At 49.7% G+C, this 23,821-nt stretch overlaps 2 protein-coding genes across 5 annotated transcripts in view; both read left to right on the top strand.

The window, feature by feature from the left end:
* Positions 1 to 1,355: 1,355 nt before the first annotated feature.
* On the top strand, positions 1,356 to 17,173 carry LOC131708068 (alpha-tectorin-like). The gene is made up of 22 exons (XM_059010034.1): positions 1,356 to 1,527; positions 1,837 to 2,118; positions 2,646 to 2,783; positions 3,170 to 3,335; positions 3,682 to 4,094; positions 4,578 to 5,148; positions 5,724 to 6,319; positions 6,685 to 7,255; positions 7,583 to 8,217; positions 8,430 to 9,054; positions 9,702 to 9,901; positions 10,331 to 10,711; positions 11,219 to 11,505; positions 12,355 to 12,635; positions 12,798 to 12,908; positions 13,364 to 13,566; positions 13,983 to 14,146; positions 14,393 to 14,641; positions 14,986 to 15,148; positions 15,805 to 15,892; positions 16,014 to 16,133; positions 16,300 to 17,173. Exons 1-22 carry the CDS (start codon positions 1,360 to 1,362, stop codon positions 16,398 to 16,400), a joined length of 6,513 nt encoding a protein of 2,170 aa, XP_058866017.1. The 5' UTR covers positions 1,356 to 1,359; the 3' UTR covers positions 16,401 to 17,173.
* Positions 17,174 to 17,574: 401 nt separating this feature from the next.
* Positions 17,575 to 23,821, top strand: part of LOC117397154 (ubiquitin carboxyl-terminal hydrolase 2-like) — a 37,925-nt gene continuing 31,678 nt past the window's right edge. For 2 of the 4 annotated variants that reach the window (XM_059009945.1, XM_033995735.3), the window contains exon 1: positions 17,575 to 17,800. The gene's annotated coding sequence lies outside the window, so the exon portion shown is untranslated. Of the gene's footprint in view, positions 17,801 to 21,688; positions 21,832 to 23,821 lie in introns of those variants that run through there. The other 2 variants (XM_059009944.1, XM_033995734.3) reach the window with 2 other exon arrangements.

Below are 23,821 nucleotides of genomic sequence, written 5' to 3'. Positions count from 1 at the left end.
TGTACTGCTGTAAACATGAACAGGCACCCATGTAAAAGAGGCCGCTGTGTGAGAGTTTACTGGAAGGACTGAAATCTATTGACTCAGAAAGTGATCCGCTCGCTTTGTTCCGCTGTTTTTTACTCCCGCATAATGGAATCTATTGAGCACTCCCTACAGCAGTGCCTGATTTATGTACAGGAAAGTCTGGGGGTTCTGCCCCTGGGACCATGGCTCTGTGCTCATTTCAATTAATTAGATTCATGGTAATGTCTCCACAGTGCCTTCCACTCTACTGGGCAAGGACGAAGGCTGGGAGATAGGGGGCTTTCAAATACTCCCACCTTCTCCACCATCCACACTGTACTGTGCATGCATCGATGCTCCCTCGGGGCTCTTTAGTTGGAGGGCAGAGCTGTTTTGTGGTCCCGGGATTTCAGTACGCTGTCCTGGGACACGTCAGCAGCTGCACCCACAGCTAGGTTTTAAACTGTAACATGAGGGATGTCTTGGAAGCACTTGATATCCCAAAAATTGTATTTTCACCTTTATTACTGCTCAACAGTCCACAAGCATTCTGGGTTTCTGAAAAGCTTGGTTGGTTTGTAGCTCCAATATTAAAACCATTGCCCTAAAACCTGCCTTCTCTTTCCTGGACCTTATTCCACATTACTTCTGCCACTTTAGTGTACAGCTCAGTTTATGAAACACCTATCAATGCATTGTTCACTGACCTGTTTATTGCAATGGTAATTTAATGGCACTTTACTGATGGAAGGCTTGGAACCAGCACACGCCCTGACAGCAATGGCAGCAGGGACCGTGTGCAGTAAAGCAGCAAAGTGACAGAATTGCTTGTGCCTTGTTCCTAGGAATGGTGTGCTGCAGGTCCCCAGCAGCGTGGCTTCATCTGGTCTTCATACTGACTCCCAATGGAGGTGAGTGAACAAGCCGTCTGGGGGAGACTCCAGTGTGTCGTTACTCTGGGGTGCACCTGCATGGGTACCATTTTATTTTAGGGATCAGTTACTATAAGTGGTTATATACCAACTTGTACAAATGTTATTAGTTATGCTGTTTATGATTTTGTGACACTGAATTACAGCACAGTAAGAAATGTACAAACAGGAAGTGTAGGTTGTGACAGGCTGCTAGAGTACATATTCAGCAGCAAGTTCTGATGTTTTCTCCACCTCTCCAAACAATATGCTTTGTCCTCTCTCCCTCTCTGCAGTCCTGTCCCTTGATATCCTGATGCTTTGTCCTCTCTGCAGTCCTGTCCCTTGATATCCTGATGCTTTGTCCTCTGCAGTCCTGTCCCTTGATATCCTGATGCTTTGTCCTCTCTCCCTCTCTGCAGTCCTGTCCCTTGATATCCTGATGCTTTGTCCTCTCTCCCTCTCTGCAGTCCTGTCCCTTGATATCCTGTACCCCTTTGGTTTGGCGTTCAGAGACTCTGAGACCCCTAAGATGGATGACGGGAGCTCTGTAGAAGTCCCCCTGCTCATCCAGTTCATCTTCTTCAACATGCCTTACCGCTCCATCTTCGTAAGTCCCGTCACCCATTTGCAGGTTTTATACCACTCTGCTGTTTTAAGGTTTCAGGGAGTGGTGAAGCAACCACATTACAAGCAAACCATGCTTGTTTTCACTGTTGTATACCTGCTCCGTCAGTTGCAGTGAATATTTTGCAGAAGGGTGTGTAAGAAAGTCTGATTGAGAATGATAACAGATGTATCTCTTTACTATGTTATTAAGGGGGTATATCAGGGGGGTGCGGCAGACCCAGTTCGAGGAAGATGAAGAACAGCAGAACTCTGCGTTGCAATGTTGCAATCTCTCACTGTCCCGATACAGGTGAACAACAACGGCGTGATCTCGTTCAACGTGCAGGTGAGCCAGTTCACCCCCGAGGCATTCCCCCTGACAGACAGCCGCTCCTTCATCGCCCCCTTCTGGGCGGACGTGCACAACGGGATCCGCGGCGACGTGTACTACCGCGAGAGCACCGACCCTGACATCCTGCAGAGGGCGACGCTCGACATCCGGAGGTACTACAAGAACTCCTTCAGCGCCAGCTGGGTCTTCATCGCCACCTGGCACCGGGTCACCTTCTATGGGGGCAGCCAGAGCACGCCGGTAACTGCATTGTCATGTATTGCACCAATTCTACTGTGTGCTAGACCCTTCGCTATGCCTGAAGATCTTATTAAGCATCCTATGAATGCAGTGGAACCCTGAATCCATCTACAGCTCTGGCTACAAAGTTTTGCATCACCTAGAGTTATAAGATTGAGACTATATGAAAAAAACTAACATAATTTAGATAAAGAAACTACAAAATGATATCGCAAAAAGTCTGTCGGAAGCCATAATAATAATACAGTATTTCATCTTAGATTTAGAAATGTCACATCTTTCAATTTGTTTCAGTTTTAAGTATATGGAAAACTACAAAGCGGTATGTAATTCAGTATGTTAACGTAACATTATACAGCAGGTTTATGAAGCGAGATGAGTTTATTCTATAGGGTGATGCAAAACTTTTGGCCACAGCTGTAGAATTGAATGCAGAATGACAGTGTGGGGTATCTGTTCTTTCACGGTGTGAAGCGGTTTGAAGGCTGTGCAGTGCAGTGAGCGGCCTGCTTTGTCTCCTGCTGCAGGTGAACACCTTTCAGGCTGTGCTGATCTCAAACGGGACCGCCTTCTTTGCCATGTTCAACTACGGGGATATCTCCTGGACCACCGGCACTGCCAGCGGGGGCGACCCCCTCACTGGACTCGGGGGCACTGCAGCACAGGTACCCCCAGAGCAAGAGAAGAGGGGAGAGAGGAGAGATCATCAGTACTGGTGAGGGTGGGGGGGACTGACGTACTCACAGGTACCCACAGATCAAGGAAAGAGGGGAGAGAGGAGAGATCATCAGTACTGGTGAGGGTGGGGGGGGAGTGACGGACACACAGCTACCCACAGTGCAGGACGGTAGAGTTCATCGATGTTGGTGAGGATGGGGAGGGAGGGAGAGAAAGGAATCGGGAAAGGGAAAGAGAAGTGAGGAAAAGACTGAGTGACTGAGGCCTGGGTGTTAGGTCCAAGGGAGATGTGAAGACTCAGGGCATGCCAAGTCTCTCCTGACCCCTCCGTGACCCCCCCCCCCCCCCCCCCGCCCCCATCTTTCTTCTCCAGTCAGGTTTCAACGGCGGGGACGTCAATCACTTCTTCAACCTGCCGGGCTCGCGCTCCAACGAGATCGTCAACATCGAGCTGACCACCAACGTGAACCAGCCGGGCCGCTGGCTCTTCAGGATCGACGGGGAGCAGATCGACCCTGCCAACGGCTGCAGTCTGAACGGTGCGCAGAACTCTTCTACAGACCCGCACAGACACTACATGATTCCCAATGAATGTGGAATACTGTACTTGATTACTGTATATTTGCACAAATCGACGCATGCGATCGGGGAGGGGGGGGGGGGATCAATCAGTCAATCAATCAATCAATCAATCAATCAATCAATCAGTCAAAACCTTTATTGTTCCAGGTGAGTCAATATTGAGATCAAATTCTCATTTACAATGACTGGGCTGGCCAGAGGCTGACAACACCACATGTTAAGCGCATGTGCTTTTGTGCAGGGCTGTTTTAGATTTCAGGTTTAAGACTCTTCCCTGTAATCCCCGTGTATGTTTTTTTTCAGGGCGTTTCTACCGCCGCGGCGAGGTGTTCTGGCTCTCAGACCGCTGCACTCAGAAGTGCCGCTGCATGGATCTGGAGAACGAGATTGTGTGCCGGGAGCAGACGTGCGGACAGCTGGAGACCTGCGACCTGACTGAAGGGGCCTACAGCTGCCAGCCCACCCGCACCAGCACCTGCGTGGTCTTCGGAGACCCCCACTACCACACCTTCGACGGCTTCCTCTACCACTTCCAGGGAACCTGCACCTACCTGCTGGCCCGGCCCTGCTTCGACACCCCTGGCCAGCCCTACTTCAGCGTGGAGGCCAAGAACGAGAACCGTGTGGGAACATCTGTGTCCTGGCTGCACGATGTCCGAGTCGAGGTCTACAGCCACCACATCACCCTCCTCAAGGGCAGCCCGGGACAGGTGCAGGTGAGACAGCCAAGCCACAAACAATCCCTCCCTTATAAAGGTTTACCATAGTATAAGCATAGTAAAGTGTAAGTGTAAGCAAAGTGAAAGCATGGTAAAGATCTGGTAAGATCTTATTAAGCATCCTATGAATGCAGTGGAACCCTGAATCCATCTACAGCTCTGGCTACAAAATTTTGCATCACCTAGAGTTATAAGATTGAGACTATATGAAAAAAACTACATGGTAGTTTTTTTCATATAGCTGAGGCTTGTAAATAATAGCGAGGTCTTGTAAAAGCATATCAATAAACATGGCAACCCAGGGTAAACTATGGTAAATGCAAAGTATAACCAGGAGAAAAGTCTGGTAAAACTGCAGAAATACTGTGCAAAAAATACCACGGTGATCTTTTAGAAGGGCTGTGTCTCCTACCTGCCATGTAATTACAAAACAAGAGCTTGCACTTTTAAAAGCGGGTCTCCCTGCATCCCCCCCCCCAGGTGGACGGGCTGCTGAACACCCTGCCCGTGCAGCTGCAGCTGGGGGCCGTGAGGATCTACCAGAGCGGGTTGGCGGTCGCCGTGGAGACGGACTTCGGGCTGCTGGTCACCTACGACGGGCAGCACTACGCCTCCATCTCTCTGCCCAGCTCCTACTTCAACAACACCTGCGGGCTGTGCGGCAACTACAACGACGACCCAGGCGACGACCCCTCGCTGCCCGATGGCACGCTGGCGGAGAGCGTGGCGCAGCTGGGAGGGGGCTGGCAGGTGGACGACACAGACTGGCGCTGCACGGACGGCTGCGCGGAGAACTGCAGCCTGTGTGACCCGGCCACCGAGGCCTTCTACATCCGCCCTGACTACTGCGGCCTCATCAACAAGACAGACGGGCCCTTCCGGGACTGCCGGGCTGTGGTCGACCCCACCGCATTCGTCTACAGCTGCGTCTACGACATGTGCAGCAACCGCGACAACATCACCACGCTGTGCCAGGCGATCCAGGCCTACGCTGTCGCCTGCCAGGCCCTGGGGGTCACCATCCGCGCCTGGAGGTCACGCACCTTCTGCGGTGAGTCTGTGCTTGGTCACCCTTTCCTGTAATAGCAAGTCAAAAGTGTTTAAACGTGTCAGGATCATGTAATAACATCCCAGGTGTGCAGATTGACTTTAAAAGACCCGTTTTGAGTAGGGCATTAATGGAAATGGGTTTGATTATTCACGTGGTGGAAGAGTGTACACACAGCCACTGTCTGAAGCCTGACGCACCCCAGGGCACTTCATGGGGTTTGCTGCCCTCGTGTGGTGACTGCAGGAAACTACACCTCAGGCAAAGCAAAGCAAAATAAAACAAATTTCAACTGCTGCAACATAGCGGTAATAAAAAACAGGTAAAACAGGAGAAGGGATGAAAATGGATACGCCTCTTCAGAGCAGAGAAAGGCTCATGAAACTATTTATTTTTACAGATTGTTCATCTTTTTTTTTTGCTAATTTGTACAGCTTTACAGAAGCTGTGTTGCATGCTTTCTGTTGGCAGAATATACGAGAGACCTATTCATGAGTCACACTTGAGCTCTAGTGCTCACTCGAGGGTGTGTGTGCATCGAGTCACTAACAGGGTTGTGCTCCCCCCTCCCTCTCTAGCTCTGTCCTGCCCGGAGTCCAGCCACTACCAGGTGTGTACCAGCAGCTGCCCCCGTTCCTGCTCGGACCTCACCTCCCACCTGTACTGCGCTCACCCCTGCACGGAGGGCTGTGAATGCGCCGAGGGCTACGTTCTGAGTGGGAATCAGTGCGTGAGACTGGAGGACTGCGGCTGCGAGCAGGGCGGGCTCTACTACCCCCGCAACGAGTCCTTCTGGACCGGTCGGGACTGCACGCGCCGCTGCGTGTGCGGGGAGGAGGGCGCCCTGTCCTGCTTCAACGACTCCTGCGCTGAGGGGGAGGTGTGCTCTGCGCAGTACGGGCCGCTGGGCTGCTATCTCAGGCGTGAGGGAGTGTGTGTGCTGGCTCAGACCCAGATTCTGTCCACCTTCGATGGGGCAGCCCTCTCCTTCCCAGATGAGAACTCCTACTACCTGCTGAAGCTGTGCGGCCCCGGAGCGCACAACCTGACCTCCGTGGAGGTCAAGATCGGCCGCAAGATGATGAACAAGGGCCCCTCTTGGCTCAAGCCTGTCATTGTGAGGCTGGCTGGACAAGAGGTGCAGCTGGGAGGCTCCGACTTTGAGAAGGTCAAGGTGAGAGACCAAGCAGACATCCCCGCTAATCCTGCTAGATTCGTGGCAAACATTTGAACATCCACTCACTATTAAACCTACTTACAACTAGCAATCATTAGTCATCTATGTAGAATACTATTTAATAATAATAATAATAATAATAATAATAATAATAATAATAATAATAATAATAATAATAATAATAGTCATCCTTTTTCTCTTTGCAATTATTATTTTATAAAGTCAAAATGACTTCATAGTTTTAATAGAAACACAAAACAGTGCAATTCTTTAACAGAGTTTTCTTTAACAGATCTTCTTTGTAGTTATCTTTAGAATGTTCCATGATGTTTTTGAGGTTCTGTTTTCTTCTCTCTGTGCAGGTGAATGGAGACCTGGTCCCTCTGCCCTACGTGCACCCCCGAGATTCTCTCCTGATCTACCGCGCTCCAGGCAACGTGACAGTGCTGGAGTCCACTGGGCTGATGAAGGTGAGCTACTCGCGTCAGGGGCTGCTCAACATTACGCTGTCCACCGCCTTCTACAACTCCACCTGTGGTCTCTGCGGCTTCTTCAACGGCAACGCCACGGATGAGCTGCGGCTGCCCAGCGGCAAGCTGACCGACAGCGGGGAGCTGTTCACGGACAGCTGGAGGGCCATCGCCGACGACCTCACCTGCAACGGGGACTGCGACGATCTGTACCGCATGTGCGTGGACCTGCGACTGTACCAGAGCTCCTGGCTGTGCGGCAACATCAACGACCCAACCAACAGCTCCTTCCTGGGCTGCCACGCAGCCGTCAACCCCTCGCCCTTCTTCCGGAACTGCCTGTACAACATGTGTGTGCGCAGCGGGAACCGCTCAGCCCTCTGCTCCTCCCTGCAGGACTACGCCTCCGCTTGCCAGGACGCTCAGATCACACTGGAGCCCTGGAGGAGCGCCACCGGCTGCCGTATGTACCCTCCCGTCTGTCCGTTGGTCGGTCTGTGCAGTGGGTGTTTTAGAAGCTTCAATGACTCAAACGTTTCGACTCAAAGCCTTTCTCTTTGTCTTCAACGTTTGTCGTTGAACCTATTCCTTTTTAGTGTTTAAAAATGTCGCCCTGCGGAGTGTTTAACAGTTAGAGATGATATATGCAGTGGTTTTTTAGTGACTCTGTTTACTTTCTAGGTTCAGTCAATGCTGTCTGTCTAGCTCCCAATGCAATCTTTACCTGAACAACGTGCTAGTGATGTGCAATGCCCATCCTCTCTCCTGCTCTCTCCTGCTCTGCCCGCAGCTCTCCCGTGTCCTGAAAACAGTCACTTCGAGGAGTGTACCAGCGCCTGCCCAGCCACCTGCACCAGCCTGGAGCCTGTGGGCGAGTGCCCGCTGCCCTGTTCTGAGGGCTGCCAGTGTGACGAAGGCTTTGCCCTGAAGGAGGGTCAGTGCATCCCTAAGAGTGACTGCGGCTGCCAGTCCGCCGGGCGCCAGCTGGCCACCAACGAGACCTTCTGGGTGGACTGGGAGTGCCTGGAGCAGTGCTACTGCAATGGTACCGACAACACCGTCTACTGTGAGAGCGCCCCCTGCAGGCTGGAGGAGTACTGCCTGGAGGACAGCGGGCTCTACTTCTGCCAGCCGCGCAGTGACGCGGTGTGCATCGCCGCGGGTTACGGCCACTTCCTGCCCTTCGTCAGCGAGCCCTTTGACCTCCAGAGCAGCTGCACGCTTCACCTGGCAACGACGCAGTGCGGGGGGGCTGTGAGCGGGGCGGAGAGGGAGGGGGCAGAGGGGGAAAGCCTGCCCCAGTTTCGACTGTCAGTGCGGAGCGAGGATCGGGATACTGGCCAGGCCACCTGGGTCAAAGAGTTTATGTTGGAGGTGTACAGCTACGAGATATCGGTGTCCAGGAATTACAAGCACACAGTCACGGTGCGGCAAGCTGTCTGTCTGTCTGTCTGTCTGTCTGTCTGTCTGTCTGTCTGTCTCATAATGTTTGGCTTATCATGGTAATTTTTTACACACAATACTATCTTTATTACACACTCAAGCAAAAGCCCTGCACAATGCATCTTGGCCACCAACTAATCTCCACTGCTAGCACTTTCTGAATGTGACGGTCTGTTTCTCCCTCACCCCTGCAGGTGAACAAGGAGCGCCTGTACCTGCCTCTGAAGCTGGGCCCGGGGAAGGTGAACATCTTCACCTTCGGGCTGCACCTGGTGGTGGAGACGGACTTCGGCCTCAAGGTGGTCTTCGACTGGAAGACCTTCCTATCCCTAAGTCTGCCACGGGACCTCTACAACTCCACCTGCGGACTGTGCGTGGGTCTGCCCCCAGGCCCCCCCGCCATCACCCCCAACGAGTTGGGCATGGCCTGGGCGGAGCGGGACACATTCTGCAGGGTGGGGTGCGGGGGCGCCTGCCCTCGCTGTGGGGGTAGCGAGGAGGCGGCTGGGGAGAGCAACATTAATAATAACGGGGCGGGGGACAACAATGGTGCAGGGGACAATCTCAACAGGAAGAATAAGAACGGGGGCCCGGGGGCCCAGGCGCTGCGGCTCTGTGATTTGATCCCGGACCGCGCAGGTGACTTTGCCCGCTGTCACAGCAAGGTGGCGCCTGCCTATTTCTACCAGAGCTGCATGCAGGATGCCTGCGTGGACCAGGGTGCCATGACCACGGTGTGTAACTGGCTGCAGATCTACGCCAGCACCTGCCAGACACAAGGCATCCCTGTCACTGGCTGGAGGAACGCCACACCCTGCGGTGAGCCTGTCTGTCTGTCTGTCTGTGTGTGTGTCTGCCTGCCTGTCTGTGTGTGTGTCTGTGTGTGTGTCTGTGTGTCTGTCTGTGTGTGTGTGTGTGTGTGTGTGTGTGTGTGTGTGTGTGTGTGTATGTGTGTGTGTGTGTGTGTGTCTGCCTGCCTGTCTGTGTGTGTGTCTGTGTGTGTGTCTGTGTGTCTGTCTGTCTGTGTGTGTGTGTGTGTGTGTTGCTGTGTGTCTGTCTGTGTGTGTGTCTGTGTGTGTGTCTGCCTGCCTGCCTGCCTGCCTGTCTGTCTGTGTGTCTGTCTGCCTGTCTGTCTGTGTGTCCATCTGTCTGTCTGTGTGTCTGCCTGCCTGTCTGTCTATATATATATATATATATATATATATATATATATATATATTTTTTTTTTTTTTTTTTTTTTTTTTAATTATGTCTCGTTCCTAAAATTCTAGGTGATGCAAAACTTTTGGCCACAGCTGTAGACAGGTTTAGGAAAGACATTGCCACTGTTTCAGTTCAATTAGTTAGTAAGGGTAATCATTCTGTAAGCTGGGAAAGAGTTCATATACAACCTGCAGTTGCTGTCTCCTGTCTGTCTGTCTGTCTGTGTGTCTGTGTGACCCCCTTCCCTCCTCTGTGCCTCACAGCCCTGACCTGCCCTTCAAACAGTCACTATGAGAGCTGCATGTCGGTGTGCCAGCCTCAGTGTGCCCCGGCCCGTGGGAGCAGGGACTGTAATCACTACTGCATGGAGGGCTGTCAGTGTGACGAGGGCTTCGTCATCAATGGCAACAGCTGCATCCTGTCTCAGAACTGCGGCTGCTACACCGACGGCAAGTACTACGAGGTGAGAGCACAGGGTAAACAAGCATGCTCCGGAAGGGAGGAGGGGGCTGGAGTGCGTGCGCTCCTTACTGCACATTTAAATAAGGGTTTGTGAAGGCCCTGTTCAGCCAGCGTGAACTCTCTGAAGTCTGTTTTAATGGGTTCAAGAAAGCTTAAAGTCCATGGCTTCTTTAACAAGGGTGTGGAACAGGTAGGTCCATACCTATGCGACTTATTTTAATCTATCAGGAAACAGGTGTTAGGCACCAGACATTAAGCGGTTTGATGAGTTCTGCTGTCTCTTTCAACCCTTCTCCACCACCTGTCCACTCTCTGTCCCCTCTCGCTCCCCTCTCCCCTCTCACTCCTCTCTCATCTCTCCTCTCTCCTCTCCCCTCTCTCCCCTCTCGCTCCCCTCTCCTCTCCCTCTCTTCTCTCTCTTCTCCCCCAGCCCAAGCAGCTATTCTGGAACAGCGACTGCTCCAAGCGCTGCCAGTGCATCGGCCGCAACCTGATCCAGTGTGACCCGCGGCGCTGCAAGTCGGAGGAGGAGTGCGCCCTGAGAAACGGGGTGCGGGGCTGCTTCAGCAGACGCAGCCAGCACTGCATCGCCTCGGGAGGGGGGGTGTTCCGCACCTTCGACGGGGCCTTCCTGCGCTTTCCTGCCGCCTGCTCCTTCATCCTCTCCACCATCTGTCACAAGCTGCCCGAGCTCTCCTTCCAGCTCATCGCCAACTTCGACAAGTGGTCCTACCCCAACCTGACTGTCATCTCCCACGCCTATCTGTACATCAACGAGGAGAAGATCCTCATCTCTGGGAACACAGTCAAGGTGCGCACTGTACTGCACGACCAGACTCTCCCACTCCACCCTTAATAGACACAGTTAAGAGCTTGAGGACCTCCCCCTGTTCTATTCTGTTATAAAGCCAGGAGCCTCCATAGAGTTCAGCTGCAGTGTCTAAACACCCCTCAGCAGCCGTCAATGACCCCGACGGGGAGCAGTGGCAAGATTAGAAGTATATTCTCAGCACTGTTTAACTAAGAGAATGTTTATGAAACCTGATTAACAGTACAACTGTTACTGATAGTAATAATGATAATAATAATAATAGTAATAACACTTTCCATTAAGTTTCCCAACTACACTGCAATTACATTGTAATAGCATGCTAACACTCGCCATGGCGGAGTAGCTAGTCTCTTCTTGAATCGCACTGTATTTACACATCAGGATTTCCAGTGCAGTTACACTGTAATCTCACATGCAGTGGTGCAGTAAGAGATATCTAGTGTAAAGTGATAAGCAGGGAGATGCTGACGCTGCTGGCTCTGGCAGGTGAACGGGACCCCTGTGTCGGTCCCCTTCGTGACGGGGCTCCAGACCAGGGTCTCCAGCTCCGAGGGCTTCCTGGTCATCGACACCATCCAGGACATCCAGATCCACTACAACCGCTTCAACGTGCTGCGCATCACCATGGGGGAGCGGCTGCAGAACAAGGTGTGCGGGCTCTGTGGGAACTACAACGGGGATCCGACCGACGACTACATCACCTCCCGGGGCAAGCCGGCCGTCAGCAGCCTGGAGCTCGCGCAGAGCTGGAAGACCAACGGCATGCAGAACAGGTACTGTGCACACACCTGTGCAGAGGTCTGTACACTCTCCTGTGTAGAGGTCTGTACACTCACCTGTGTAGAGGTCTGTACACTCACCTGTGTAGAGGTCTGTACACTCACCTGTGCAGAGGTCTGTACACTCTCCTGTGTAGAGGTCTGTACACTCTCCTGTGCAGAGGTCTGTACACTCTCCTGTGCAGAGGTCTGTACACTCTCCTGTGCAGAGGTCTGTACACTCTCCTGTGCAGAGGTCTGTACACTCTCCTGTGCAGAGGTCTGTACACTCTCCTGTGCAGAGGTCTGTACACTCTCCTGTGCAGAGGTCTGTACACTCTCCTGTGCAGAGGTCTGTACACTCTCCTGTGCAGAGGTCTGTACACTCTCCTGTGCAGAGGTCTGTACACTCACCTGTGCAGAGGTCTGTACACTCTCCTGTGCAGAGGTCTGTACACTCTCCTGTGCAGAGGTCTGTACACTCTCCTGTGCATTCCCGTGCATTAGCAGTTTACAGCGTGTGTTTCTTAATCATTTATGAAAATATTGATACAGTATTCAGACTCAAACTGATGGAAAGTCAGATAAATAGATCGATTGACAGCACAGAGCTGCAGAGAAAGACACAAACTGGGTACCGAGAGAAACAGTTAAATGAATGTTGGAAGGGTTAAACAGATATACATGTAGACTTGCAGATATAGATGCAATGGATGGAACCGTTCTCTTGAACCCCCGATACTAACCTGCTGTGTGTGTGTGTGTGTGTGTGTGTGCGTGCGTGTGTGTGTGTGTCTGTTCTGTGTTCTGTGTGTACTGTGTGTGTGTGTGTGTATGTTCTGTGTGTGCGTTACTGCCCCCTAGCTGTGACGAGATGCAGTACGTTTCTCTGGCTCAGACGTGTGATAACACTCAGATCGGGAGGCTGCAGGGGGACGAGCACTGCCTGAAGCTGACTCGCATGAAGGGCTTCTTCCAGCCCTGCCACGGCCTGCTGGACCCCGTGCCCTTCTACGAGTCCTGCTACCTGGACGGCTGCTACAACGAGCGCAAGGTGCAGGTGTGCGGCTCGCTGGCTGCCTACGCTGAGGCCTGCCGCTCCTTCGGGACGCTCAGCACCAAGTGGATCATCCAGGAGAACTGCTGTAAGGGGAGAGGGCCGGCCGTCTACATACACCAATATATATATATATATTGGTTTCATCATTTATATGCGTGAAACCTAATGCAGTAGGAGGCGGTTGTGAACGGGAGCGCTCTGCTGATGAAAGAGTTAATCAGGTGTGTGTGGGCGTGTCTCTCTTTAGCAGAATGGATCTACGACCCCTGCATTGGGGAGGTGTGCAGCAACAACACCTGCGAACAGGACAATGGAGGGGACCTGTGCGGCTGCCCGGAGCTGCAGGACAGTGGGAACGGTGAGGTGGACTCCAGGGCTGTGGGAACGGTCTGGAGGGCTGTTTGCAGAGCAGTTTCGGAATACAGATGCAGCGGGGTTAAAAAGCAAGAAATAACAATGCTTTGCTATGCTTCTGCCATGCTTTATTACCCCTTCGCTGCTCTTTTATACTATTTCGTTTTTATGAACGATGTGAATTTTGTCGCTGCCTTTTTAAAATCACAATTTTACCATTTTGAAGGCTTAATTATTTCTCAAAATAGTTTTGTATGCTGTTCTGTAAAGCGCTTTGAGGCGTATCGTCTGGGAAGGCTCTATACTGTATAAGAAATGAAGACTGATTGATTGACTTTACTACTGTATGCTTTTTGCATAGCGGTTAAGGTGTGTGTGAGGTTGTCGTTTGGCCCGGTCCTGTGTGTGGGGGTGATGTCATGTCTCTGAGCTCACTGGGGTGCTGACTCTGTGTTGCAGGCGAGGATGACCTCATCCAGGCGGAGGTCACCTGTAAGCACTCTCAGATGGAGGTGTTCATCTCCAAGTGCAAGCTGTTCCAGCTGGGCTTCGAGAGGGAGGACGTGCGCATCAATGACCACCAGTGCAGCAGCATCGAGGGAGAAGACTTCATCTCCTTCCAGATCAACAACACCAAGGGTCACTGCGGCTCCATCGTGCAGGTCAGAGGCACAGCAGTCAGCCGAGCGCTGTGCCCTGCAGAGCCCCCAGCACCAGCTCGCCCAAGTTCATTAACTGATCGTACCATGTGACTCAATGTGCACTAGGACAGCTGGGAACAGTTTTCAACTCACATCGCAATGCATTCTGGTACCTTTTATCTGTCTCAGGGACCTTTCACAGCAGGACTTCCCAGAATGCACTGGGGTGTGAGATGAAAACCCTGAACTGTCCCAAACTGTCCTAGTGTGCGTGGAGATCATATGGTATTCAACAACCAGCCTCAATGCACATAGCATTGGTCCCTGAACCTTATAGACTGGGGTCCTATCCTCAGGACCTGCCTTCTGTACTGCGTTGATGACGCAGGTGTGCCTTCCCCACGCACTGCCTTAGTGTGCTTTGCTTTCCTCCCCAGTCCAACGGCACTCACATCATGTACAAGAACACGGTGTGGATCGAGAGCATCAACAACACAGGCAGCGTCATCACGAGGGACAAAACCATCAACGTGGAGTTCGCGTGTGCCTACGAGCTGGACATCAAGATCTCCCTGGAGACCATGGTCAAGCCCATGCTGAGGTATCAACACTGCGGACACCTCATTCAGAGGGCACTGGACAGAACATGCAGCTCTGCAGCTAGACTGTATAACCTGCCCCATGAATACGGCGTGTGTAGGGTGCCTCTTATCATTAGAAGATGTGTCATCTTGGGCAGAGGTGTCTGTACGATTGAAGTTGAGATGATAGTGGGTTTTACCGATAGAGGGTCAGTTAATACCTCGAAGAGCCTAACGCTCGCCCCCTCCTGTCCTGTCTCCCGCAGCGTGATCAACCTGACCCTCCCCACTCAAGAGGGCAGCTTCATCACCAAGATGGCGCTGTACAAAAACTCCTCGTACCGGCTGCCCTACCGCGAGGGGGAGGTGGTGCTGACCACGCGGGACATCCTGTACGTGGGGGTCTTCGTGGAGGGGGCCGACCAGCGCCAGCTCATCCTCATCGTCAATATGTGCTGGGCCACGCCGTCCCGGGACAGCAGCGACCGGCTGAGATACATCTTCATAGAGAGGGGGTGAGTCGGACCGGAGGGAAACAGCACACACTCTCTCACACACACACACACACTCTCTCTCACCAGGGGTGAAGAGAAGACTCCCACTGCATAGCAGTCTGATCCATTCCTGGTTTTACTATGAGTTTAATAAGATACAAGTGAGCTTGTTACCTACGCACACTGTGGCTAATCAAGCTTGTATTAAAACCTGGAATGGGTGAAACTGCTGTGCAATAGGAGTCTTATTTCCATCCCTACTGTCCCAGGACCGCAGCGAGATACATCATCATAAAGAGAGTGTGAGTATAACCAGGCTGAATACGCCACACTCTCACTCTCACACTCCCCCTCTCCCTCTCCAGCTGCCCCAACATCAAGGACAACACGATTGGGATGGCGGAGAATGGTATGTCTCTCACCTGCCGCTTCCACGTCACCGTCTTCAAGTTCATCGGGGACTACGACGAGGTGCACCTGCACTGCGACGTCTCCCTCTGCGACTCCGAGCGCTACGGCTGCAAAGTGGTGAGGGCAGCAGCAACAGAACGCAGCTAAAACTGCCCCGGAGTGGATCTCCTGGGAAAAGCACGGCCGCGTGGTGTGCAGGGAGAGTCATACAGTCAGGGGAGCGCAGGTTCACGTCCTGGCTGTGTGGTGTGCAGGGGGAGTCATACAGTCAGGGGAGCGCAGGTTCACGTCCTGGCTGTGTGGTGTGCAGGGGGAGTCATACAGTCAGGGGAGCGCAGGTTCACGTCCTGGCTGTGTGGTGTGCAGGGGGAGTCATACAGTCAGGGGAGCGCAGGTTCACGTCCTGGCTGTGTGGTGTGCAGGGGGAGTCATACAGTCAGGGGAGCGCAGGTTCACGTCCTGGCTGTGTGGTGTGCAGGGGGAGTCATACAGTCAGAGCACAGGTTTCCTGGCTGTGCAAAGTCACCGGTCTTTGCTTGGGATTATGCAGGGAGCGTTGCATTGGCCTTTGGGGCTCCAGTGGGTTAGGGAGGCCAGGTGCCCAGTGAGCTCAGGCTGACACCTGCCGGGCTGGCCTTTGTCCTCCACATTACAATAACAATAATTTCTTAGTAGAATCACTGGTTAATTGAATTACGCATAGTCGTAGTATGGTGTTGCTTTTGGCTGTGTGTGGGTTCTTGCTGTACAGTAACACTGTTGAATGCCTCTAGAACTGCCCTCACAGCACCAGGATGTACTCCGATTCCGAGAACCAGCACAGGGAGCAGATCCTGTCCGTGGGGCCCATCAGGAGGAAAGGTAGAACCCATTCGGTCATTCATTCTCATTGCAATCTTCCTTTCTTTCTTTCTTTCTTTCTTTCTTTCTTTCTTTCTTTCTTTCTGTAGTGACCTTGTTCTTGGCTTCTCCTTTTGTTCAGAGTTGGACTGGTGCGAGGATAACAACGGGGGTTGTGAGCAGATTTGCACGAGTACATTCACGGGCCCCGTCTGCAGCTGCATCACCGGGACACTGCAAAGGGATGGCAAGAGCTGTCGAGGTGCATTCAGAAAAATAACAGTAGTGATGTAACACGTGCTTACAATGTAATGACAGTGATGCTGAACTGCATGCAGCCTCGTGCAACTGCTGTGATTTGGCATAAACACTTGACTGATCTGTCCTGATGGTTCTGTTAACTGTCTTCATTTCTGTGTCCCTCGCAGCCTCCAGCTCGTCCAGCCAGCCCCAGTCCCTCCCCTTCATGCTGGTGCTCTGTCAGCTAGCAGGGTGGCTGCTGGTCCACACCCAGACCACCAAGGTATAACAGCACCGGAGGAGACCTGAGAGAGGGAGAGGGAGGAGCGGGAGGCACCTCCACACTACAGAGACTATCACTGTAATCAAACACAAAACTCTCACACTACACACTGCAGACAGACCGGATGGACCCACAAACTTTGAAGTTACAGGACTGAACCTCTCACAGGGGAAGCGATCGACACCCCACCCCCCGCCCCCCGCCAGACAGCCATCCATCCACCCCCCGTCTCTTTACCATCAACGCCCAGAGCAATGAAGCCAGGATCTCTTTTGTTAGGGCATCACTCGCACACTATTGTGCAGTGTGCAGCACCACAATGTAATGATACTGCAGTAGCTCTGAGTGGTTTAGAATGATCTTCATCCAGTGTTTTTACAACTGTTCCCTATATCTGACTGTAGGATGCTAACGTACATATTGTCTTAGATTGCAGACTACACTTATTACGCAGTAGGGCAGTAAACCTCACGTCAACAGACAGTTGCTTTATGTGTTATACAGCATGAAAATGAGCTCACCATAGCCAGTTAATTCAACTCTGAATCCAGCTCAGGTGAGTCGATGAGGTTTGCCTTCAGCACAGCAGTCTATGTACACTGTATCAGTTCCTGAATTGTGAATTCTTTGACGATACCCTCCTGCTGTCTGGGGTCTGGGGGTGGGTAACTGGACTGGACTGCAGTGGTTTTGTGACGGGGTCCCGGGACTCTGCTACTGTATCTGTCATGTGATGATCTTATTATTTGTTAATTTAATAAAGCTAGCGTGATCACTGTGCTGGCTGTCGCCTCGTCTCATTTTGCGCTGTTACGATAAAGATTGGAGGTGTCCTTTATCTGGCTCACAGAGTGACAAAACTGGCAAGCAGGTTAAAACTACCACAGGAGAACTTAAACTATGTGGACTGTCAATAAGGTCTGCTTTCTGCGTATGTTACACAGAAGGTAATCTGGAAGACAGTAGTAAACATCACTTTTTTTAGCTAGGTGGCCTCATTGTTTTAAAAAAGCAGTCCACGTGACGGAAGGTGGGCGGGGAGCCAAAAATCTGGATTTTGTTTACAACCGTCACCTAGGCTACCGCGTGGGGGGCGGGTCTTGGGTTTAACGTCAGTGGGAGGCAGATTGACCAATAAGAAGCACCGAATAAAGGATAGACGTCACTGTGTAAAGAGAAAAAAAAAAAAGTGATCCGTTATTCTGAAACAAACAGCCGCGTCAGAGAGCCGAGGGAAGAAACTGGTTTATTAATGAACAATGTGCAGCGGGATTGTTTGGCTCCTGGTAAGACTAGCGTAATACTGGATGAAGATCGTCTGCTTTTCATTGGAGGTTGTGTGGAGGCAGCAGGGGTAATGGCATCGGCGATGCGTCCGGGTTGAAATTACAATGCACTCTTAACGGGTAAGGCAGACACTGCAGATGCGTGTAGGTTTGCTTTGAAGCGGTTTTATTATTATTAATTTATTTTACTTTGCAGAGCAGAATAACGATACGCTTAATACGGTAATAGTATACTAGCCCGGTGATGTACAGAACAGTATTGATTCAAAATGCTGTTTATACAGTTCTGTACGAGGTGCAGTGATAATGAATTCAGATGTGCAGTAACAACACAAGTCAAATTGCAAATGTATGCTGTTTTATGAGTGTGCATTTAAACTATTGACTATCGAGTTACAATCCACGGGCTGTGAAACTGTACAAAATGCTGCCAGTGTAGACATATATGTTTTATAGTGGTGGTAAATGAATCCTATTTTCTCCACTATTCGCCCAGCTAACTTAGAAGGAGCGCATTGTAGCAGCGGTAGTGCATTGTGCATGGCCGTGCATTTGTAAAAAGTGTGTGCGCACAAAGTGTGTTTGCATAATAATATGCATGCGGTAATACCCAACTCAAAATCGATGAGACCACTGTGTTAAACATGCTCACGTTACTGTCTGTGATTTCAGAATTGCTTACACCTACAGAAAGCCTTACTGTATTTTTTTTTAAGTTGACAAAACGGGCTGTGAATTTCACGTGTACCAATCAAGCCGTATGCATGTTTAAATTCACGAAGTAATATGCCGTGCTTTTAGGAATTGAATTTGCTTCCTGATTTTCTTTCACCACGCTTTACCGCACTTCTGTGTGCACCATTGCTTCACTGCTGTACTTTGAAACTTTTCCTATGCGTTTACAGTTGCCCTCATAACAATTTTGACTAAATACCACTGGGAATGTTGGTATTCTATTTGAATGCGTCTTTATTACAGAATTGAAGAAAAACGAAACAGCGAACCACTAAATCCCGTTTCATTTTTGTTCCGCGGTCATTAGGAGCCCCTTGTTTGTTTGCTACCGGCTCCCGTAGTTTGCACCCTTGTGTGCGCTGGGACCTGGGTTACATTCCTGTTGGTTCTACTTTGTGTTGAGTTCGTTGGAGGGACACACGCCTCCTCCCTGGCTTGTAAAGTCACTCTGTTACAGCAGGGTTAAATTCTGAAGGCAGCACTGTTCTATTGAGCTTTAACTTAGCTGGCCTGTCTGAAGGTCATTGATCCAGTAACCTGCCAAACCTTACATTATGCGTGCAGCTTGTTTAAAATCTCCTGTGTCTGGATGAACAGCAGAGCCTGTAGAGCAGGGAGACAGACAGAACTTGACAGCAGGTGCTAAAGATGATGTACAACTAAACATTGTAGCTAATTTATTAAAATAGTGAGTTTTCAGTTTATTGATTCCTTAGTGTTTCTAGTGATTTGATGAGGACCCTGATTCTCCTTGGCTTTTGAGCTGCTTTTGAATTATCTGTACTATACTATATATATGCTGTGTTATATTTAATATCTGCATCTCCATGTTGTACGTTGGTTTCAGTCAAAAAGGGCAAGACAGCTGGCCTGACAGAAAGTGCTCGGTTGGAAGGCGCATCCTTGTCCATGACTGACGGTTTTTCCAGGAACACTCTCAGATGAGTACCGGAGAACTCAAACCACACAGCGCATTATGGTTTTGAGAAAAAGGCCTGAAACAGAGAAATTGAAATTGAAGTGGATTGTTTAGGTACTTGTTACAGCTGCAAGCAGACACCTTCCAGAGCTTCCCAGGCACGGGCTGTGCTGGTTAAGAGAAGAGGGGTTAGGGTTTCAGTAGCTCGGATCTCCTGTCACATTCTGTTCTAATTGTGGATGTGTTCGATAGGTAGAGCCTTTAAATTCCTGCACTGGTATGTGGTCTAGAGGGAAGGGCGTAGAGCAAAGCTAGGCAGCTGTCCTGGAATAAACGATAGGTTTGAGACACGAGCGCGTAGATCCAATCAAAAAAAAAAACACAGGGTGCATAAACCTTATCTCACACACCCAGCTTTTCTCATGTGTAAAACAAGAGACACACGACTCGGACCATCCCAGTGATTCAGTCCGGCTCCCGCTCAGTACAGAAAGTCATGATATATATATACACACGAGTCTGTGACCTTGCTGGTTAACACATCTGCTGAGATTGTACGTTTTCTAAAATGTGTTTTTTCTGAATTCGAGCTGAGTAGGGGAAATGGGGTGTAATCAGGCTCTATTTTATCACATCTCTTGCCAGATAAACACCAGCCGTTTTACATTTTAATCAAATACATTCTGGATTTGGAGGGATTCTGTGTCAATTCCCAAACGTTTAAACTTTAAGATTAGACCCGTTTAAACACTCACAATAATAAGATTAAGCACTCCCAATAGATATGAAAAGAAGTAACGACACTATGAATGCCTGGAAGACTACATGTGTAAAGCACTATTGCAAACACGGATAGACCATGAATAAATACTAAATACAACCTTCAAGTAATTTCCTTCCACTGTATCAATACTACTGTATAAGCACTTGGGCCAACATCTAGATTTCAAATGCTTATGCCTGATAAACTTTAGACCCTAAGCAGTTAAAGTTTGGATACCGTGTATTCTAGTCACATGTACATGATGAAGTACAATGATAAAGTTAAAGAATGTGTGAGCAGCTGTGAATGTAGCATAGGCTAGTTAGAGCTGCTGCTATTCACATCGATTGAATCTGAAAATTGAATTGGCAAGCCCTAGGTGAACACTGACTAGCTTATTATAGCCTCCCATTACCCATCCACTTTTGAATCAGCGCCTCTTTGAAAAAAGCAGAGCCTCATTTCTGGTTCCCCCGGTCAGAATCTCAGCAGCTCTATCAGGCAGGACAGGATCATATCTCACAGGCGACAGCCCCACGCAGTAATCACTGCCCCCTGCTTGGAGGAACGGAGCAGATTCGGGGTGCAGATGTTGCCTGCCGCAGAGATACATTTTACTGCAAGAAGACATCAGCAAGAGCTTGGCAGTTTTGTGTAGCAGTGAAATCTTAAAGATGTAGTTGTTTGTTTTTTGCCTACCATAGTTCGCTGCGGTACCATTTTCAGTGCTCTCCTCATTGACGTGTAGTAGAGCCTGTCATTTCTAATATGTCTTTTTACAGTTTCTAAGTAGCATTGTATTGCTCCTCGCCTATTAGAGATTGTCCAATGCTCCCTTTGCTTGACTCATTGAGTTCCTTTACTAGTAATCCTCTCTGACACTTGGAGGGTTACCCAGCTTTACTGAAAGTGTGGGACGCAGTAGGGGTGTAACCATACACTAATGTCACGATACGATACGTATCACGATACCTCCATCATGGTACATTATATCATGTGAAGAAAGTATCCCAGATTCATCGACACACAGTGAGTCATTACACCCCTAGGATTTCCTCTGAAAGGGACACAGTCTGCGCTGGGGGACTGTTATGCCTACAGACCAACATGAACTAGGATTAAACCCCAGAATGTGTTTTATTCATGACAAGAGACATGTTGAATGAGCAGCCATGCTTATTCACATGGAAAACATCACCTCTGTAGTATAGAGGTGTGCTGTGTGAGCAATAGCAAACTGTTGCTGTGCTGGACCACATGTAGTGGAAGAACAATGGAAAATGCTTTTAACAGAGCTTGAAAATGTCTTTTTATAACCTCCTACTGCTGTAGCAATACTTTTTTGGCTCGCGGATGTAAATAGTGTTCAGCAGTCTTTGAAGGTCTGGAAGAAGCATGTGTCCCTACCCCTGAGGGATGCAGACAACCCTGCATTTCTGTCTGATAAAGCGTAGCACACCAAGCTCTGACCTATGGAAGAATGTGGTAAGCACGCACCAAAACATTGTGTTTCATTGCACAAGTGAGCGTGACCGCGGGACGCTGCAGCTTTAAGAGGGCTGAGTGTAGGAATGCGAGCGAGTGCTGAGTGACCCGGTGAGGTCAGAGAGAGCTGCTATATTTATCTGCACCGTAACCTGATCACAGAGTTTCAGGATTACACCAACCCAAGAGCAACACTCTGCATTCAGACGAGGCTACTTCTTCACTGGGGACCCAGGGCACAGAGACAAGGTTAGCTCATTGTTATTAGGGTTGTTTTAACTTTGTTGTTATCATCGTTAACCTGTGTGTGTGTGTGTGTGTGTGTGTGTGTGTGTGTGTGGCACAACTGTATCACGTGAGGAAGCGTAGTGTGATGGTGTTGTTAAAGCACCACATTCATGAGCTACAACGTTCTGGCTTCTGCCTCCTTCAGCTAGCCAGAGTGGCGTTCGGCTTCTGATTTTACTCCTGCCTTTGATTGAAGGATGCATGTTGCTGGTATTGATGACACACACAGTGCTGAAGTGTGGCTTTTAAAAAAACAAAGAAGAAAGTGGGAGACCTCCTAGTGGAGGTAGTGAAAAAACGTTTTGATCATCGGTGTTTGTCGTAGCAGAGGTAAAAACTGGCCTTGTGTCCTTAGTATTGTTTTTAAGTACGTAGTGCAGTGCCGTCTGCTGTCCGTGTAGATCATGGCTAACGTCTGTTCAAAGTACAGCACTGGGGCTGTTTTGTTGTTTGTGTAACTTACTGAAGTTTCATACTCTTCAAGTGTGGAGAGGATGTCAGCAGCAGAGACGTTTTCTAGTGGTTATTTAGTCCTCTAATGAAAAAGTTAATACCACTGTGATACCATTATGATACCAGAAGAGTAGCAGATCATCGGAGCACAGACTTCTGACTTTCCCGAAAATAACAAACCTTCCGGAACCAAATAATGATCCATTCATAATTAACTGAAGACAACAGTTATAGGCTAGGCTTAAGATTTCTATTTCACTTGGAATCTGAGAAGAGATTCGATTAGCTGTTCAGAAAGTAGCTAGGGGGGTTTCCTGCGGGTGCTGATACTGATGAGAGTGCTCCTGTCGGCTCACAAAAAATTACAGCTGGAAGAAAATCTTCAAGTCCTGACCAAATCCTTCAGCGCACATTGTGCATGCGTGCAACTGTTCTGCCATTACCAGCAATGGAAACACAACAGGGCTGGAATAAATATTACACAGTGCACCTGATATGTGCCACTGTCTGCTGCTGGTACCATGGTACTGCAATGAATGATCAGTGATATTACACCAATGTCACATTATGAAAATGTTACCACTGTTGTACTAATGACAGCCTTGCTCCAGTGTAGGCTGCCCTTGTGTTGCCATTGCGACAGAAACGATCTTAATTGATGTTTGTGCATTGTTTAGTTTTCAGGATTTGCAGAAGCACAAAAATACAAGAAATGATAAAAACAGTCTGGGAACTTTGCAAACAGGGTCCTGTTGTGTAATGAGCAGGTCTCATTGAGTTGCTACAGTAGAAGACCCGGTAATGCTGTAATTATAGCATGAAATGAGATGATTACAGTGGTTCTGTTCATTTAGTTTGTAAACACCAGTGTTCAGGTTTTCCCAGTCGTTTCTCAGCCTGTCGGTGTTAAGTTTTGTTTTAGTTTATTGTATACCCTTGTGGTCTTCGAGTGCAGTAATTGTAGACTTGAAAAAGCAGCTGGTTATCATGCAACTTGGCTTCACACAAAGCACTGTAAACATTGTGCTTCCAAGCCATTGTCTAGCTAAATGCTACAGTACTGGGCTATTATTAAACTTGGTTAACATTTTCTAGACGGCTGGGGGGCTATGTTAAAGCAAGAAGCTAAATTCTCAGAGATTAAAGGATTGGGAATAGATTTTAAATTGGAAATGGAATGGGAATTGAGCCCAGCCCTGTTTGTGACCCAAGGTGCCATTCCCTGATAACCTGTAGACCCATGCTTGCTCTTATGTGTGCCCCACTTTCACCAGCCTATAACATCTGAAGCATTCGGGACCTGGCTGTGTACATGACTGCGGGAGAGGCCCAGGCAAGATTTAGTGACGTTTGCAGCAGGAAAACGTAAAATGTTTTTCTGGTAATAACCGTGGCCCTCGATTATTTTGCAGCTACTAATGTAGCCCACCATAAATCTATAGTGAGGGCCACTGCCCTGGCATCTCTGCCCTTTGCATCATAGCCCCTCATGAGTCAT

This window comes from Acipenser ruthenus, chromosome 40, assembly GCF_902713425.1.
Source record: "Acipenser ruthenus chromosome 40, fAciRut3.2 maternal haplotype, whole genome shotgun sequence".
In the NCBI taxonomy this organism is placed as follows: domain Eukaryota; kingdom Metazoa; phylum Chordata; class Actinopteri; order Acipenseriformes; family Acipenseridae; genus Acipenser; species Acipenser ruthenus.
The sequence above is the reverse complement of the archived record's forward strand: the minus strand, read 5'-3'. Positions and strand labels throughout refer to the sequence as shown.

Bases quoted from the DNA above. Each gene is read 5' to 3' on its own strand.
- LOC131708068 (XM_059010034.1), top strand. From the start codon at position 1,360: ATGCTTTGTCCTCTCTCCCTCTCTGCAGTCCTGTCCCTTGATATCCTG. The intron at 7,256-7,582 runs GTATGTACCCTC...CTCTGCCCGCAG, and splicing joins GAGGAGCGCCACCGGCTGCC to CTCTCCCGTGTCCTGAAAAC. The intron at 10,712-11,218 runs GTGCGCACTGTA...TGGCTCTGGCAG, and splicing joins TCTCTGGGAACACAGTCAAG to GTGAACGGGACCCCTGTGTC.